Source organism: Daphnia pulicaria, chromosome 4 (assembly GCF_021234035.1).
Source record: "Daphnia pulicaria isolate SC F1-1A chromosome 4, SC_F0-13Bv2, whole genome shotgun sequence".
NCBI classification, from domain to species: Eukaryota; Metazoa; Arthropoda; class Branchiopoda; order Diplostraca; family Daphniidae; genus Daphnia; species Daphnia pulicaria.
This window is the reverse complement of record NC_060916.1, coordinates 20298995-20314143: the sequence shown is the minus strand read 5'-3', so window position 1 is coordinate 20314143 and position 15149 is coordinate 20298995. Positions and strand designations below refer to the sequence as shown.

General features: G+C 39.8%; 2 protein-coding genes across 9 annotated transcripts; both read right to left on the bottom strand.

The window, feature by feature from the left end:
* Window positions 1-747: 747 nt before the first annotated feature.
* Window positions 748-5612, bottom strand: LOC124338103 (mucin-5AC-like). The gene is made up of 8 exons (XM_046792176.1): window positions 5306-5612; window positions 3951-5248; window positions 3537-3875; window positions 3172-3456; window positions 2983-3084; window positions 2697-2920; window positions 1791-2609; window positions 748-1722 (listed from the first exon to the last, which is right to left on the bottom strand). The coding sequence occupies exons 2-8, from the start codon at window positions 4993-4995 to the stop codon at window positions 1183-1185; spliced, it is 3354 nt and encodes a 1117-aa protein (XP_046648132.1). The 5' UTR covers window positions 4996-5248; window positions 5306-5612; the 3' UTR covers window positions 748-1182.
* Window positions 5613-7178: 1566 nt separating this feature from the next.
* On the bottom strand, window positions 7179-15131 carry LOC124338100 (transcriptional regulator ATRX homolog). 8 transcript variants are annotated; one of them, XM_046792169.1, is made up of 19 exons: window positions 14924-15128; window positions 14536-14621; window positions 14232-14476; window positions 14054-14166; window positions 13861-13989; window positions 13639-13790; window positions 13392-13558; window positions 12145-13340; window positions 11122-12081; window positions 10677-11045; window positions 10009-10591; window positions 9561-9944; window positions 9147-9469; window positions 8827-9080; window positions 8680-8758; window positions 8128-8610; window positions 7858-8047; window positions 7658-7801; window positions 7179-7585 (listed from the first exon to the last, which is right to left on the bottom strand). In XM_046792169.1, exons 2-19 carry the CDS (start codon window positions 14613-14615, stop codon window positions 7560-7562), a joined length of 5877 nt encoding a protein of 1958 aa, XP_046648125.1. In that variant the 5' UTR covers window positions 14616-14621; window positions 14924-15128; the 3' UTR covers window positions 7179-7559. The 8 variants fall into 8 exon arrangements, with proteins under 8 accessions (XP_046648125.1, XP_046648124.1, XP_046648128.1 ...); XM_046792168.1 differs by having other exon boundaries at window positions 12145-13452; window positions 13495-13558; XM_046792172.1 differs by having other exon boundaries at window positions 11122-11488; window positions 11642-12081; window positions 12145-13558; window positions 14924-15127.
* Between the last annotated feature and the right edge of the window lie 18 nt (window positions 15132-15149).

The window sequence follows — 15149 nt, the reverse complement described above, 5'->3', positions numbered from 1 at the left end:
GTCTGACCCTGATGTAATCGCACAAGTCAAGAGCTCTAGAACCAAAAGAAAGCCAGTCGACGAATAAGCGGAATGGGTCACCTTGCATTAGTCATTCTAGCATTCCGTGCGCAAAGTCACGTCCTTGGAGTTCGCTATCTCTGCCCGCTTTAAATAGATGACTTTTGTAAACAATGTTGCGCGGCAGACTGTCTGACGTGACTTATCAAGCAGGTTTGTCATCTTACTTCTTTGGTTCCAAGTACTTTACATAAACATATTCTAGTTCTAGTTCTTAAAAAATACTTCAATAAGGCATATAATTACTTTCAACTTGGCGACTCAAAATCAATAGGGAGAAAATTGCTCTACCGAGATTGCTGTCGTAAAATCCTATAGAATAACTATTACTAAAAGCCAGGTAAGTACAATTAATAAGCTAATACCAATTGGACGTCTAGGAAAGTATCCCTAAATAATCTTGGGTTTCTTGAGTTTTGTCTGGACAGTTGCTGCATTCTGGCAAGAACATTTTTGATTTTAGACAATTGAAACAATGCCAAGAATAAGCTAGAATCACAACATAATATGCTTTGAAGATCAAGCTATAAAGTCTTGATAAACTGGATATTTGATGGTATTCATAGCTTATTGGAAAAGAAAATGCCGGAACTTGGTATTGTCATCGCTTTTTCACCTATACACGAGTTGGTATGTTGGTAAAAAAAAACCTTACATGAAATAAAAATTTAATTAGTATTAACTGTGTAACTTGTTCGAGCAAAAAAACACTTTCGCGACCATCTGTATTTCCAAATGCATTTCATATGTAAATTTTTGGCAACACATCTAATTTGCCGAAACATAAATCCGATAAGCCCTTGGATTTGAACAAAAGAATGACAAAACGTAGTACATGAGAAACCCGCAGACAACAAAAATACATGGAATTACTTGATACTTGCTATTTTAAACGTGAATTCCTTTATTAATACAAAGCATATTGTAAGCACTTATTAGGCTGGATGCGATGTATGATTTGATTTTACGGAATTCAAATATGGAAACGGAATTTTTCTTAAAACAAGGGCAAACGCAGGATAAAACATAATAACCAAAATGGCACATTTTACCTGCGTGTAAAATCGTTGTAATAAAAAAAAATGAACTTGAAACAAGGATGCTTGAAAAACGAAACAATGCCTATTTGTGTTCCCTCTTTGCTTTCCGTTTCCATTCGTAATATTCGGGCGGGGCAGTGGTAGGAAGGAGTAGTTGGCATTCATCATTCAATAATAATTCGTGGCATAGACCAGAGTATTCCATGTAATTCTTAACAATACCTTGCCTTTTCATCATCTTGTAACAGTGTTCCCACGAATCCAAGGATGGTATACCTTCGTCGATGCAAAAATTCTCCATTTGGTCGAGAGTAAAGTCGAACCATTCTCCCACCAAGCCGTGTACAGCATCCAAAGCTTCTTTCGTCACTTTGGTGCCTGCGTAGAAGCGGAAATTTGCTTTATTGAATGCCACACTTGTAATGTTATCTTCTTCTTTCTTTTTGGTGCTAACTGCACGGGGCTTTTTCTTAGCCGCCTTCTTTTTCGCTTCTGCTGCCGCTTCTTCGGCTTTTTGGGCTGCCACTTTGGCCCGCTGAAACTTGACTTTCGCTTGAAAAACAGGATCTGCCTTCAGTCGTTTTTCTAATGGGACAAAATCCTTGCTTCTATCTTCAATATTCTGAAAACCGCGATAACAGAATTGGTTAGTTTAAGATATTACTGTGAATCCCATTTAATTAAATTTACCTCAAAAGCAATGGCAATGCAACGCGGGATCGGTCTTTCTTGATCATCTTCCACGTCTTCCCATTCTGTATCAGAAGATTCAGCTTTCTCATCAAGTGCTGACTTAACTAATGACTTCCCTTTCCCAGGATTTAAAATACTTAATCCTTTGGATGCGATATTGGCTACAGACGCGCGTGAAAGAGCAGGTGTAGTAGAAGTCAATTGTTTTTTATCCTGAGCAGTTTTCGCTACCGGAACGCGTGAAGCTGCAGGAGTAGCTGAATCAGGAGCTGGAGTAGATGGAGTCGAAGGCTGTTGATCCTGAACATTTCTTATAGCTTTTTTCACAGAAGACTTCATCACGTTCATGAACATTGGGCTTTGGGTTATGGAACGCTTCCGTTTTTTTGCGAACGGAGCAGGGGTAGACGGATGTAAAGGAATCTTTTGAACATTCCTAGACGTAGGTGATGTTACGTTCGTACTAGTCACTGTTTCAGCATTAGAGGATTCTGATGCATTCGATTTTTTAGTTGAAAAAATCTGTGTAGGAGCACCTTGCTCACTAGGTCTGATTGGGGACATGCTGAGCGGAGCTCCACCGAAATCTGCACCTCCTGCTACTACCGTAGAGTTTTTAAGAGCAGGATATCGGTTGGTTGGACTCATCCCAATTTTTCCTGATTTGCGGGAACTAGACTTGCTGGATTCAGGCAAAGAATGCGTTAGTCTTCTCGACTTTGCAGATAACTCTTCGTCCGTTTCTTCCTCATCATTTTCTTCTGTAGACTTTTCGTCTATGGAATCGTTATCACTAGGTGGAGTTTCCTCCACTTCCTACGAATTTACAAACAAAATTTAGTTCTAGGTATAATGATTAACAAGATATTGACAAAATGAAATAGATAGTGAAAAAGAATTTACAGCTTCGTTGATCAATAGTAGATCATCCACAATTGGTTGAATCGTACTACGATCCTCTTTGGTGGCCAGAGACGCAAATTTAAGACTTCCTCGTGAGCGGCTTCCAGATGATGACAACGATGCTTTAGCTTCTTCGACCTGCTCTATGACGGGAGATGGAGTTTTGTTGATGGGTTCCGTAATTTGCTTCGACAAGAGGTCGTCAGGTTCTTCCAATTCCGATTCTACATAAATGGATTCGTAAATGGAAGATAAACGAAGAAATATATTTTCAACTAGGACAAACCTGAATCGGAATCTAAGATTACTCTGGAGAACGCCGGTAACGACTTATTGGGAGGTCGGTTAGAACGCGATGGCAATTCCAATACAGGATCATCATCTTCACCTAAGTAATTTTTTAAAGAAGACAATTGGAATAATAAAGTCAAGATTCAAGAGATTAAAAAATCGCTTGTGTTGACGGAAAACCAACCTGATTCTGGGCGTGTTATGTTCTTCCTTTTGATTACGTTTGATGAAGACTTTGATTCGGATGCCCTCCTTGAACTGCCTGGAATACTTTCAATTTCTTCAAGTAATGGCGAAGGAGTTTTGCGAGTAGCAGTTGATCGTGTTGATTTATTGGGGCTGTTGAAAACATCATCAATTGTTTCTGACAAGGAATTGAAGGAAGCTCGGCTAGAGCTCCGCAAGTTTTTTTCAATTTCCTTGATTTTAGGCGATGGTAATAGATTCAATATGGGGCCATTGTCTTCATCTGAATAATGTATCAGAACAATTACAATTATTTGAATGGGCAAGATTTAAGGATCGTTTAAAGCTGAGTGAAACACTAACCTGAGTCTGGGCGTTGAATTTTCTTTCTTCTGATTACATTTGATGAAGACGATGATTGAGAGGCTCTGCTAGAACTCCGTGAAATATTTCTCGTTTCTTCAGCGGAAGGCGAAGTAGTTTTGCGAGAAGCGGTTGACCGTGATGAATTATTTGCTTTTTTCAACACCACATCATTATTTCCCGGTAAGGATTTGGAGGCTCGGCTGGAACTACTGTTATCATTGGACTTTGTTGCCGTCGTTGTTTTGTTGGAAGCTCGACTGGCACTGCGCAAACTTCTGTTAATTTTCTTAATTACCGACGAAACTGATTCAGCATCAGCATCTTCGGGATCATTATCTACCAATATACAGAAAACAATAATGGTATTTTAAATATGGCTAGGAAACGGGATATTGTCATTCCATAAGTTACCTGAAGCTGAAAGTGGGACTGCGCTTCGTTTGCTGTCATTTAATGACGATGATGACTTATTTGATGCTCGGCTGGAAGTACGCGAAACCGTTCCTTTTTCTTCTATTTCTTCGTCGACTAATGGAAGAGTTGCGTGATGCGAGGTTACCGCCGTTAAATTAGATCTCTTAGACACCAAAACGTTTGGGATTTCCAGTGTAGGACCTTTAAGAGGGGATTCTGGTGATGCAGGAATGTCATTCTTTTCTCTTGGCTCCACTGTCGGGCCAGTCATGAAGTGTTTACTTTTTGTTATCTGTGTGGATGATGTAGAAGGAGAAAAATCATCTGAGTATTCCAGTTCTGGCATGTCGCTATCGTCAGACAAATCAGAATCACCTTTGGTTGGGGTTTCTAAGAGTGCTTTTGATTTCTTCATCTCACCAGGATCTTGTTCTTTCTGGCTTTGTAGAGCTTTATTGAACGCTGTAGTCGACATTCGCGTTTTAGATTTTTTGACAAGGCGATTAATTTGTTGCATCTTTTCAGGACTTTCTAAAGCTGAGGGAATTTCCACGGAATCTTGTTCTTTCTCGTCTTCTTGAGTTTTTTTTGTTACTCTAGTCGACATTCGCGATTTAGATTTGTTAACAAGGCGACTAACTTCTTGCTTCTTTGCAGGACTTTCTAAAGATGAGGGTTTGTCTTCAGAATCTTGTTCTTGTTGATCTTCTAACACCTTTTTGAAGGTGGTAGTCGACATTCGCATTTTAGATTTGTTTTCAAGGCGACTAACTTCTTGCTTCTTTCCAGGACTTTCTAAAGTTGAGGGGATTTCTTCAGAATCTTGTTCTTGTTGATCTTTTTTCCCATCAAGGGTTTCTTGAAACATTGATGTAGATGTACGTTTCTTAGATTTCAAAGGTCTTCGAGAGAGTAATTTATCTGGACTTCCTAAATCAGAAGGAATATTTGATTCACCCAGGTCATCAGAGGTATTTACCACCTGTGACTGCTGACCGAGCTGCTGGCTTTGGAATGCTTTGGAATAAGCAGAAATTGACATCCGTTTCTTGTTTTTTTTGGTTGGTATTGGGCGAACAACTAAACTCGGACTTCCTAAGTTTGACAGAATCTCAGAGTTATCAAAGACGGAATCATCCTGAAAGCTGTGAGTCTGTGTCTCATCAACACTCTTCTTCTTTGAGACATTTCCTTGAGATAGTACTTCATCATTAAGTTTCCTTTTCTGAACCCTCTGACTACTTTGAGAACTTACTACAGGTGTAACAACGTTCTTCGTTTTGTGGAACAAGTTTCTGAAATTAAAAAAACCATTTATTATCCATGTTGGAGCAAAGAATTCAACAAATTACCTTATTAGGAGGTTCAAAAATTTCGTCTAATAGATCAGGCGAATCAACTGGTGTGGCAATATCACAGAACCTGTCAATCACACGTAGTGGTGTCGTAGTCTCAATCGATTTGTTCATCTTCTCATCTTTCGCCATTTTATTTGAACTATTACTTGAATGTTACTTGAATGTGAAAACCTTTTATCGACATTACCGCCACAAAGCACAAAATCGAATTGTGGGAAATCAAATTGGAGGGAATAGGCTACAAAATAACAACTTCTGAACTGCAAAGGCCAGTCAACTGCAATTGATAGACTGATAGACTGTAGTAGCTGGTTGCTAGTATACTCTGGTGAGTGGTAGTCCTAAATATTTTAGCAGAGCTATAGACTCCTCAAAATGAAAATCTTTGACAGGAATAAATTTTATTTTTCCGGAATGCTTTATTTCGATATATTTATATTCGATAAACTAAATGTATTTAATAATGTTAAGAAATGGCACTGATACATATTTCTTAATTAGTAAACTAGCGGTGGCGCTGTAAAACCAGAAAGAAATGAAAAAAATAATCCCGCTAAAAATGAATTCTTCATAACAAACTTTAAGTTTTGGGCTTAGTTTAGCGATATGTTTGTATTTACTGCTGGAGGCTACATCTAAACGGCTAGTTAATTAGTTTACTTACTATTATAGACCAATAGCTAAATTTTAGAACTTATCTGGCATGGCATAATTTAAAATTCCGACAGACCCCTGGTCGCTTCACGGCTGTGTTGGCTTCCCTATCCCGGTTTCAGGGTCCACGTCCATCCGTGCAGCAAAATTTTTCAAACAGTGCACATAACGAATGAATTTGACATTTTTGTTGCCGTTTTTTGGTTTCAAACTAGAATGCAAAAACATCATTTTTAAATGTTTAGCTAATTTTCCCGTAATTCTTACAAGGTAGCTCGGTGACTTAGCCGAAGGCCAACGCTTTTAACGTGAGCCCTAATTATATCTCACATAACGAATTCAGACTTAACGTCTTCTAGTATAAAATGAATTTACAATTTAGCACCAGGGACGTGGCGCTCGGAATCGTTAACACGCGCGGTCTCTTAATGGCAGATAGCGCGGGTAGTCCCTTCGTAAACTTAGAATTACAATTTACAGATAACCTGCAAGTCCTATTTTTTTCTACTTGTCTCTAAAACTCAATAATATGCTAGCGCACGGGGTTTTTATGTTTCAGCAATCGTAAGTTTTTAGTATAATCTCGACCGCAATCATCAACTTTAGTACCGACAGAATCCGTCGCTACGCTTGGCGAAGCATCCACAGCGAATAAAAAACGCCACCTGCATACGGCGGATTGGTAACCACAATTGAAAAATGCGTTTTTTTTTTTTTAAATCTAAATAACTTAGGACTACTAGGACATAAATAGAAAATGAACCCCAGTCGTAAATTCTCTTTAAGCAAACATTTTGTCAATCTTCATACCTCTTCACTTGACTTGAATTTCACATAAAATGAAATTAAGAATTTTGAAGGATCAAAATCAAATACGCAATAAATAGTGATAAATTCTATGTTTGAAATTCTTTCATCAGGTTCTGACTCGAGGAAAGCCACTTCTTGATTTATAACTTTTTTTGCACATTTGGTACTAATGATTTTGTTGTGCTATAGACCTGTCACCATACTCGTTCAAATTGTATTAACGAATTCGTGAGATTCGATTCGAACAATATTAAGAATACAATAAAGCATTATCACATGAAAAATAAAATAAAGATACATCAAGAGCAATCAAGAAAAGTAAATTTCAAGATTTTCTGTGAAATGAAATGTGAATCGATAATTCTAATCAGTGAGTGAAAGGTAGAAATCAAGTAATATCATATGAAATTTCTTGGTGAATGTATTTAATTGAAAACAAACTTGGGTAGGTAAACGGAATAAAGCACAAGGTTGGGGAATACAGGAACAACTAATTTCATCACAATCTCATTTATAGAGAAAGGAAAAAAATAACCGAAGGAAGGAAAACGGAGGACAATAAAAAAAAACCTAAGCTAATAAAAAAAATTATGCATCACCCACAGCCGATTAAATTGAAACTGGTGATTTCCCTAGGAATCTCGCGAGAGGCTTTATCAACCAAGTCTGGCCGACATGCATAATAATATGGTTCCTCAAACAGCACAATTTGATACAAAATTAAACTGGCGACCATCATTGGGAGAGCAGGTTGGTTTTCTTTCTGCATCTGTTTAAGTTCTGTTTACGTTTTAGGTACAGAATTAGATCCTAAAATAAAGAAAAACAAATTATTACAAATTCTATAATATGCGAGAGATATATGAGAATTTTGAATAATACCACTCGGTCCTGCTGGTTGATTCGATCCTGTAGCAGAGTTGTAAATAACAGGGGCCAGTCCATACAAATCTGTTCGCTGGTGTGGGCCTATTGTAGGCCTCCCGCGAGATCTTGGTGGAGCTGATGCGCCTAAACCACTGGGTCCTAAGACGAAGATGGTTAGTCAGATATTTAATTTTCCAAATAAATATGCAAACTACCTGGTAAGCCTGGTGATTGCGGAGTATTACCAAATTGGCGTTTGAGCTGGTCAGCAGCTACTTGGCGCTGCATGAGTAATCTTTGAGCATCACCGGGTTGCTGTAATGCTGCAGACTGAGCGGAAGCAGCGGCTGCGGCGGCTGAAGCGGCAGCTGCTTGCTGGACAGAAAAGTTTTGAAGTTGATCAACCTAGAATAAATAAAAATAATAAGTTAGGAACAGTGTTTTAAAATAAAAACAAAATCTGATTCATTAGAAAATGAACTCACTGTCAATCGAAGCCTTCCAAGGAACTCGTCCTGATTAATCCCAGGATTAGAGTTGTAGATCATAGCCGCTATGCTACTCAGTGGAATACCAGCAACCGATCGTCCGGCGAGTCCTCCTAAAATTTCTGGCATTCCAGGCATACTCATAAAACCAGGCATTTCATTCATCATCATGCCCATCATAGGGTTTACGCCGCGTTTCTCATTTTCAAAGTCATCCCAAGCGGCTTTGCGCTCGGCTTCCGTCAGTTCTTCTTCGGACTTGTTTTCGAGAAGCGAGTCATGTTCGTGGTAAGTAACGATCCAGTCCTTTCTTTGGATAGTGAGCTCAGCCAGAAGACGATCTTTCGGTAGAAGGGGAGTCGGTCGACGTAAATGGCTATCAGGTTCGAAGATATATAACTCGTTAAGATCCGCTGAGTTGAAATGGCGTTCGATTTGTTGCTCATCGACAACTCGGCACGATAATGATAGTTTCGTAACCTAGATTTAAAAAAAAAAAACGGACAAGATTAGATTTTATACGAGTGAACCGATAATGAACTCTTTTACCTGGCGATCGTAAATTTTCTCCTCCATGGTGCCTTGAGCCAGAAAACGATAAATATAGCAAGGTTTCTTTTGCCCAAACCTAGAATAAGTCATAAAAATTGTAAGTTTGCGTTATTTAATAATTAATTAATAATTTAATTAACTCACCGATAAACGCGGAAAATACTTTGCACGTCGTGCGAGGGATTCCACGAGGCGTCAAAAATTATGACACGATTCGCTGCAACCAGATTGATTCCCAAGCCACCGGCTTTAGTTGAAATAAGAAACAGTCGAGAACGAAGATTGGAGGGATTGTTGAAAGCATTGCATGCGTTTTTACGCAGCTCCGCTGATGTCTGTCCATCTAATCGGAAGTAGTCGTGATTGAAACGCCATGTCCCAATAGGATCCTGTTTTAACTGTATAGAGAAAATAATGCATAATGTCAAATGAAGAACTTCATGATGCTAAAAAGAAAAACTTACATCGGTGCTTGCCAAACTCGCCCGATTCTTCTCATTTTGCTCGTCCTCGGCTGCGAGGAATTCCTCGATCAAATTTAACGAAACAAGGGACTGGCTGAAAACCAGGACCTTATCACCAATGAGCTCGCACTGACGAAGAATATCCATGAGAAGTATGAGCTTGCCACTGTGTTCCATTTTGACCATGTCCTCGTCTTGGACGAATTGTGACCACCAGGTGCTAGACATTGGAGTAGTCACGCCTAATTCATCTTCTGGCGGAGGCTGATCTCCACGGGCAGCACGCGTTCTCATTCTAAAGTTGTTTGATTTAGTTCCTGCCGCTGAAAATTTAACCGACAAAGAGTTCGTTAGTAACAGTCGAACATCTATAAAATGAAATGAAATGGTAATTTGAATTTGGGGTTCACGTACCGGCTTCTTTTTCATCGCCACTTTCATCCAAACAAACAACGCCGCCGTCATCGTCGCTTACGGGTGTTTCTCCTCGGTCGTCAATGAAATCCGCTATTGAACCTTCGGAATCACTGCTGTTGTTTTTTGCTTTAGCTTCACGATTAAGTTCTGCCAACAGCAACGCTTTGGGATGCGTCCAAACTCGCCCCAATTCCTGGAAATCGGCAAAGAGTCCAGCTCCTTTTCCGCGACCGATATGATTCGGACCACCCTTGGCGTGATACTCCAGGTAATACTGGTACATCTTGATCTGTAGTTCCGACAACTTCACTGACACGACGTATTCGTGCTTAGGAGGCAAGAATGGAGTCAGAACGGCGTAATCGAATCGTTGCACGGAATCTGTTAAAAATATATTATTATACATCTTTAGATGGAAAATGTAAGGAGAAGAAAAATGATTCACCTTCGAGCATTTTGTGCAATACGTGGGCTCGTCGTTTCATAACCCGTACGTCAGAGTCAGTCGAGTCGGCAGCCTGTCCGTTTTTAATGGGATTGGCAAATCGATTCGTGAATTCCCTAGATGTTCCCAGTAGATTAGGTTTGACGAACTGAATCATGCAGTGATATTCTAGCAAGCTATTCTGGAGCGGAGTGCCTGTCAAGACTACTCTTCTTCTAGTAGCGATCTTGTTCATTGCCTTGGACAGAGCTGTCTTCTCATTTTTCAGTAAATGGCCCTCATCGCATACAACGAGTTGCGGCCCAGGATCCACTAGAGAGCGTGTGAACACGTCGCGCTCTTTTTTTGTGATTTTTTTGTTGTTCTCGTTAGTTAGGTTGCGATACATATCGTAACCAATGATCATGACCCCTCCACCTTCCAGCCAACTCTGTAGCGTGTACTTTCGGATATCTTTACTATTACCCTTGGCGCTTGCCATTTCGTACACTTCAACATCTGAATTTGGCGGAAGCCATACGTTAAACTCGTTGACCCAGTTTAGGACTGTGCTAAGAGGACAGACTACTAGCACACGATCAACCTGGATCGAAGAAAAATACAATCAATAATTCTCTTGAATTGATATCTAAGAGCAGAAAAAATAAGAGGAAAGAACGCGATAATACCTTGCATGCTTTGTTTGTAAGGACCGTGTGCACCAACGTGACGACTTGAAGACTTTTACCCAAACCCATGCAATGGGCCAAAATACATCCAGAGCCAGGATGCTCCTTGAGTCTCTCGATGGATTCGAAGCAAGCATCCCACATGAACTTTACACCCTTGACCTGATGAGGCTTCAGTTTGGTGACGATATGTTTGTCCACCGTAACGAGCTCCTCTTTGGTTTTAGGGTCGAAATCTAAGACCAGGTGGTGGGTCTGCGCATTGATAAGGGCCATATCACCAACAAAGGCTTCATTGTAGAACTTTTGACGCTCAGCTATACGCCTTTTGCGATCTTCTTCTTCTTTGGCAGCGGCTTTAGTTTCATCCTGTTAAAGATTAATTTTACAAATCAGATACGTACAAAGGAAACAGCAAAGAAAAAAAATTGAACAAGCGACTCACCTTAAGGTTTGTGTCTTTCATGATCTTTTTGATATTTTTTCTGCCTTTCGATCCGCCAGCTTCCGATCGCTGGGATTCGTTCAGAACCTCAATATCTGAATCGTTTGAGTTCTCGGAGTCGCTTGTATGAGCGGCTCTCTTGATTCGACGACGTGATTTGGATTTAGATTTTCCATCTTTGCTAGAATCGTCATCATCCGAAACTTCATCCGATGGGCTTGAACGCTTCCTCTTCCGCTTCTTCTTTTCTTTTTCCGATTCTGAAGATTGAAAATCTGAGTCTGATTGAATGCGCCGCTTCTTCCTTTCTCTAGTCTTCTTTTTTTCTTTCTTGGCTTCCTTGCCTTTCTGTGATTTCTTCGTGTCAGATTCGGCATCGGGATCACCAATTGACATACGCAATAGCTTATCAGTTTTGAGATTCGAGCCTTTGACAGCACCTTCATCATCTGTGCTTAGACCGATGACTTCTTCTTTTAACTCAATTATTCCAATATCATCGGTTTCCATCGCCAAATCACATTCTATAATTATTTTTTCTTCTGCTGATTTTGGAGCTTCGTCTGGAATATTCTCAGTTTCTTGGGTGTCCAAATCCAAATCTGAATCTGAATCACTAGCTGCTAACAAAGCTAGACGAACGGCTTCGTTGCGATCAGGAATCGACGATGTCGTTGGCAACTTGGTTATTCCAGTTACTTGCTCAGTTGCTTCAATCTCTGAGGAGGACGAAGATGATGAATCCAGATCTTCAAGCCGAAAAGGTTTTGTTTCAGATTTTTTAATCTTTGAGTACTGTTTTTTAGGCTTATCTGCCTCTTTCTCAAAGCCCCCTGGATCGGAATCATCCAATTCAGAAGTCGAGCTATTTACTGCAATTTTTATCGGACTTTTCACTAGGCGGTCGACTTGTTTTTTGAGCATCGATTCTTCCGATTCCTTTCCGTTTAGCACTTCGTTCTGCAAATAAAAAATTTTTGTTTTAAGTTATTAGAAATTTTTTTAATCTACTCTTATCCTTACCAAATTAGTGATGCGATTGACGACGACGGCGCATTCGGCTTTCAATTTAGGATCGTCCTCTAACCCCAGCGGTATGCTTCTTCTTTTCTTTGTTCTCTTTACACGAGGGCTGAGCTTCAATTCAGCGAGACTGTCGTCTGAATCGGAGGATTCCCTTAAAAGTTCTAGCCTTGCCTTTTCATTCAAATCTATTTCTGGTGATGATGACGATTTGAGAGATTTCGAGCTCTGACTTGTCACTGGTGTTGAGGTTCTCAATGTTGAGTTGACAATGACTTCATCGTTCGATGCAGGCAAGACTTTTGTGCCGGTGCGTTCCTTTGAGGTTGGTGTACTTCTAGAGAGTTTAGATTTGAATGATTTATTTCCTGTTGCTGCGAGAGACGGGGTGCCTACACCTCTTGCTGAGCCGGCAGTGGGGGATGGTGTAGTAGAAATTTTCGCTTCTTGTTTGATAACGACTTTGTCATTATTAACATTACTGACCTCACCTTTTGGCAAAATATGATCGAGTGGAACTGTCTTTGTGGAATCCTCAAGATCGGAATCATTGTCAGATGGGGTGTTAGCGAACATATCGGGTGAATGCGAATTTAACTCTGTCGTTATAAATTTGACTGGAAATGGTTCCGGAGACAGCTTATGATCACCTTCAACTAAACTAGCTTGCCTTTCTTGGAGAGCGTCTTCTTCGGTCGGTTTACTTTCAGTAAGCTCTGAGAACGTATCGAAAAATTCGACAGATTCATCATTTGCGAGAGTATCTTCCACTGTTGGCAATCGGGTCTTCTCAGCTGCGTTGGGTTGTGCTTCAGCTTCATTTGATGAGCTGTTGTCCCCAGACTGTTCTTCTGTTGGTAAGGGACTTGGGCAATGTGGAATAGTTGCTTGACTGCTCAAAGAGCAAATAGATTTCCGAGGAGAATCTTTCGTAGAATTTGAAGTTGCCGAATGGGGAGGTGGCGATTCCCGAACTTCGGCATAGTAATCTTGCTTGCTGTTTGCTTCCCTAAAGTTTTTAATTTTCACTATAAGTCGCTTGCCGGCTCTTGGAGTCGAATCCTGCTTTAAGATGGATGATTCCTGTTGATCGACCTCTATGTCTGCGGTGTTGCCATAATTCTGTTCAAATTTAGCAACCAGCTTCTCCTCCAGTAACTTCATATTTAGGCGAGTTGTGACGACGGCTTTACGAAGTTTACGGCAGTAATTAACGACCTTGTCTTTCTGTTGGTGACACGAACTTCCATCGGCTTCTTCGCATTCTTTAGACCAACTGACTCCCACTTTTGATGCCAGTGCCTTACAGTACGTGGCCAACTTTTCTGCTTCACTTATGATGGCTGGCAACCAAATGGAAGGATCACTCGAAACATTCGTGTCCTGCACTGATCGCCTTGACAAAGACTTTCGACTAAATAAAATAAATAAACATTTATAACACGTTTAAAGGTATTATTAATTGATTCATTTTAAAATGGGAGAAATGCATACCCAGGAGTTGATTTCATCGCTGACATGACCATTCTACATAGCGCTCTTTGACTCCAAAGGGGAAGATTGTTGCAAACTAAGCAACTCCACTTGCACTTACTGCTTGTGATTTCTAGAAGATTCACACGTCCTAAGCAACGTCTTAAGCATGCCTGTCATGTACATTCGGATTGACTGATTAAAAGAAAAACCTACTTTCTTAGTGAATTTTAAAAACATTACCTTGCAAAACACATTCGTGCAGGTATCGCAGCATATAATCATTCCGCCTTCGGCACACCAACGGCAATACTCATCATGTCCGTTTTCATCTTTGGTAAAAGGGCCGTTACTGTAAAATTCTCGACAACTCTACGAATTGAAAATAAAATTCGTAACCAGAATGAACATGACTGTGAAATTAAACGAAACTAACTTTGCACACGAGTACACCTAAAACTGGGTGGATTCTGATGTTATCCCGATTGACAAGGAAAAGCTGGCACGAACAAGTGGTACACTTCAATGATGACATCTGAGCATGATTTGCTGTAGACACATACACAATTAAAGTTATTGTAATGGAAATTTAAAGGCAAAATAAGGTAATTTACCCTGCTTGTAATTCTCAAAGAATTGCAGCTCTTCGTCAGTCATTTTCATCAGTGTTTCTTCATCATAGATAATCGAACTTTGATTAAATGGAACTGAAGATTTTCCAGTGGTAACTGCCATGGAATTTTTTGAAGCTGAGGCAGTAGGTTTTCCATTATCCTTCAAACCACAGGTGGCTCCAACATATTCTTCCGCTGAAGAGTCTTCAAACATATCAACATCATTTGAAGAATCTTTCTCCAATCTAAAAATAACATTGAGGCATTGAAAACAGATAATAAAACACTGCGTGAAATATTTTACCTGCAGTCTTCACTCATGTCCTCATTCTGTTCTGCCGAACCAAAATCAGGAATGCTGAAATCCTCGACAGATGAGGTCATTTTTCTGTAAAATAATTAACGAATTTTTAATTTACAAAAATTAATTGAAAGTGTTCATAAGTAAAGAAATTGAAAACTATTGGTGATCAGTAAGTTGAAAGGGATAGTTCTCAAAAGTGTTCACTCATGCATGGACCCAAGACATCTAAAGGTCACTTGCTTTTTTGTCTTTGTAATTTCAACAGAAACTCGTTTTTTTAAGGAAACAAACATTCATGGGGAAAGACAAAAACCAAGAAGCCAAACTGAGCAGGGAAATCACAACAAAACTTAACAGTGAAGCATTCGTAGCCTTTATCGTAAATTACCCAATCTTTTCAATGCTTCAGTTTCGACCGTAACTGAGCAATCTCGTACGCAAACCCAGCAAATCTGAAAATCTGCATAAAATGCCAATATCAGGAGGATCACAGTAGAAAAAAAAAGAACTGCTAACAAATTCAGTGTCTTTCTAAAAACCAAAAAAATAGTTGTGAGGACTCAAGGCGCCATTAGACCGGCTAACAACGTTGTCGGATTGTATTTTTGTCTTTT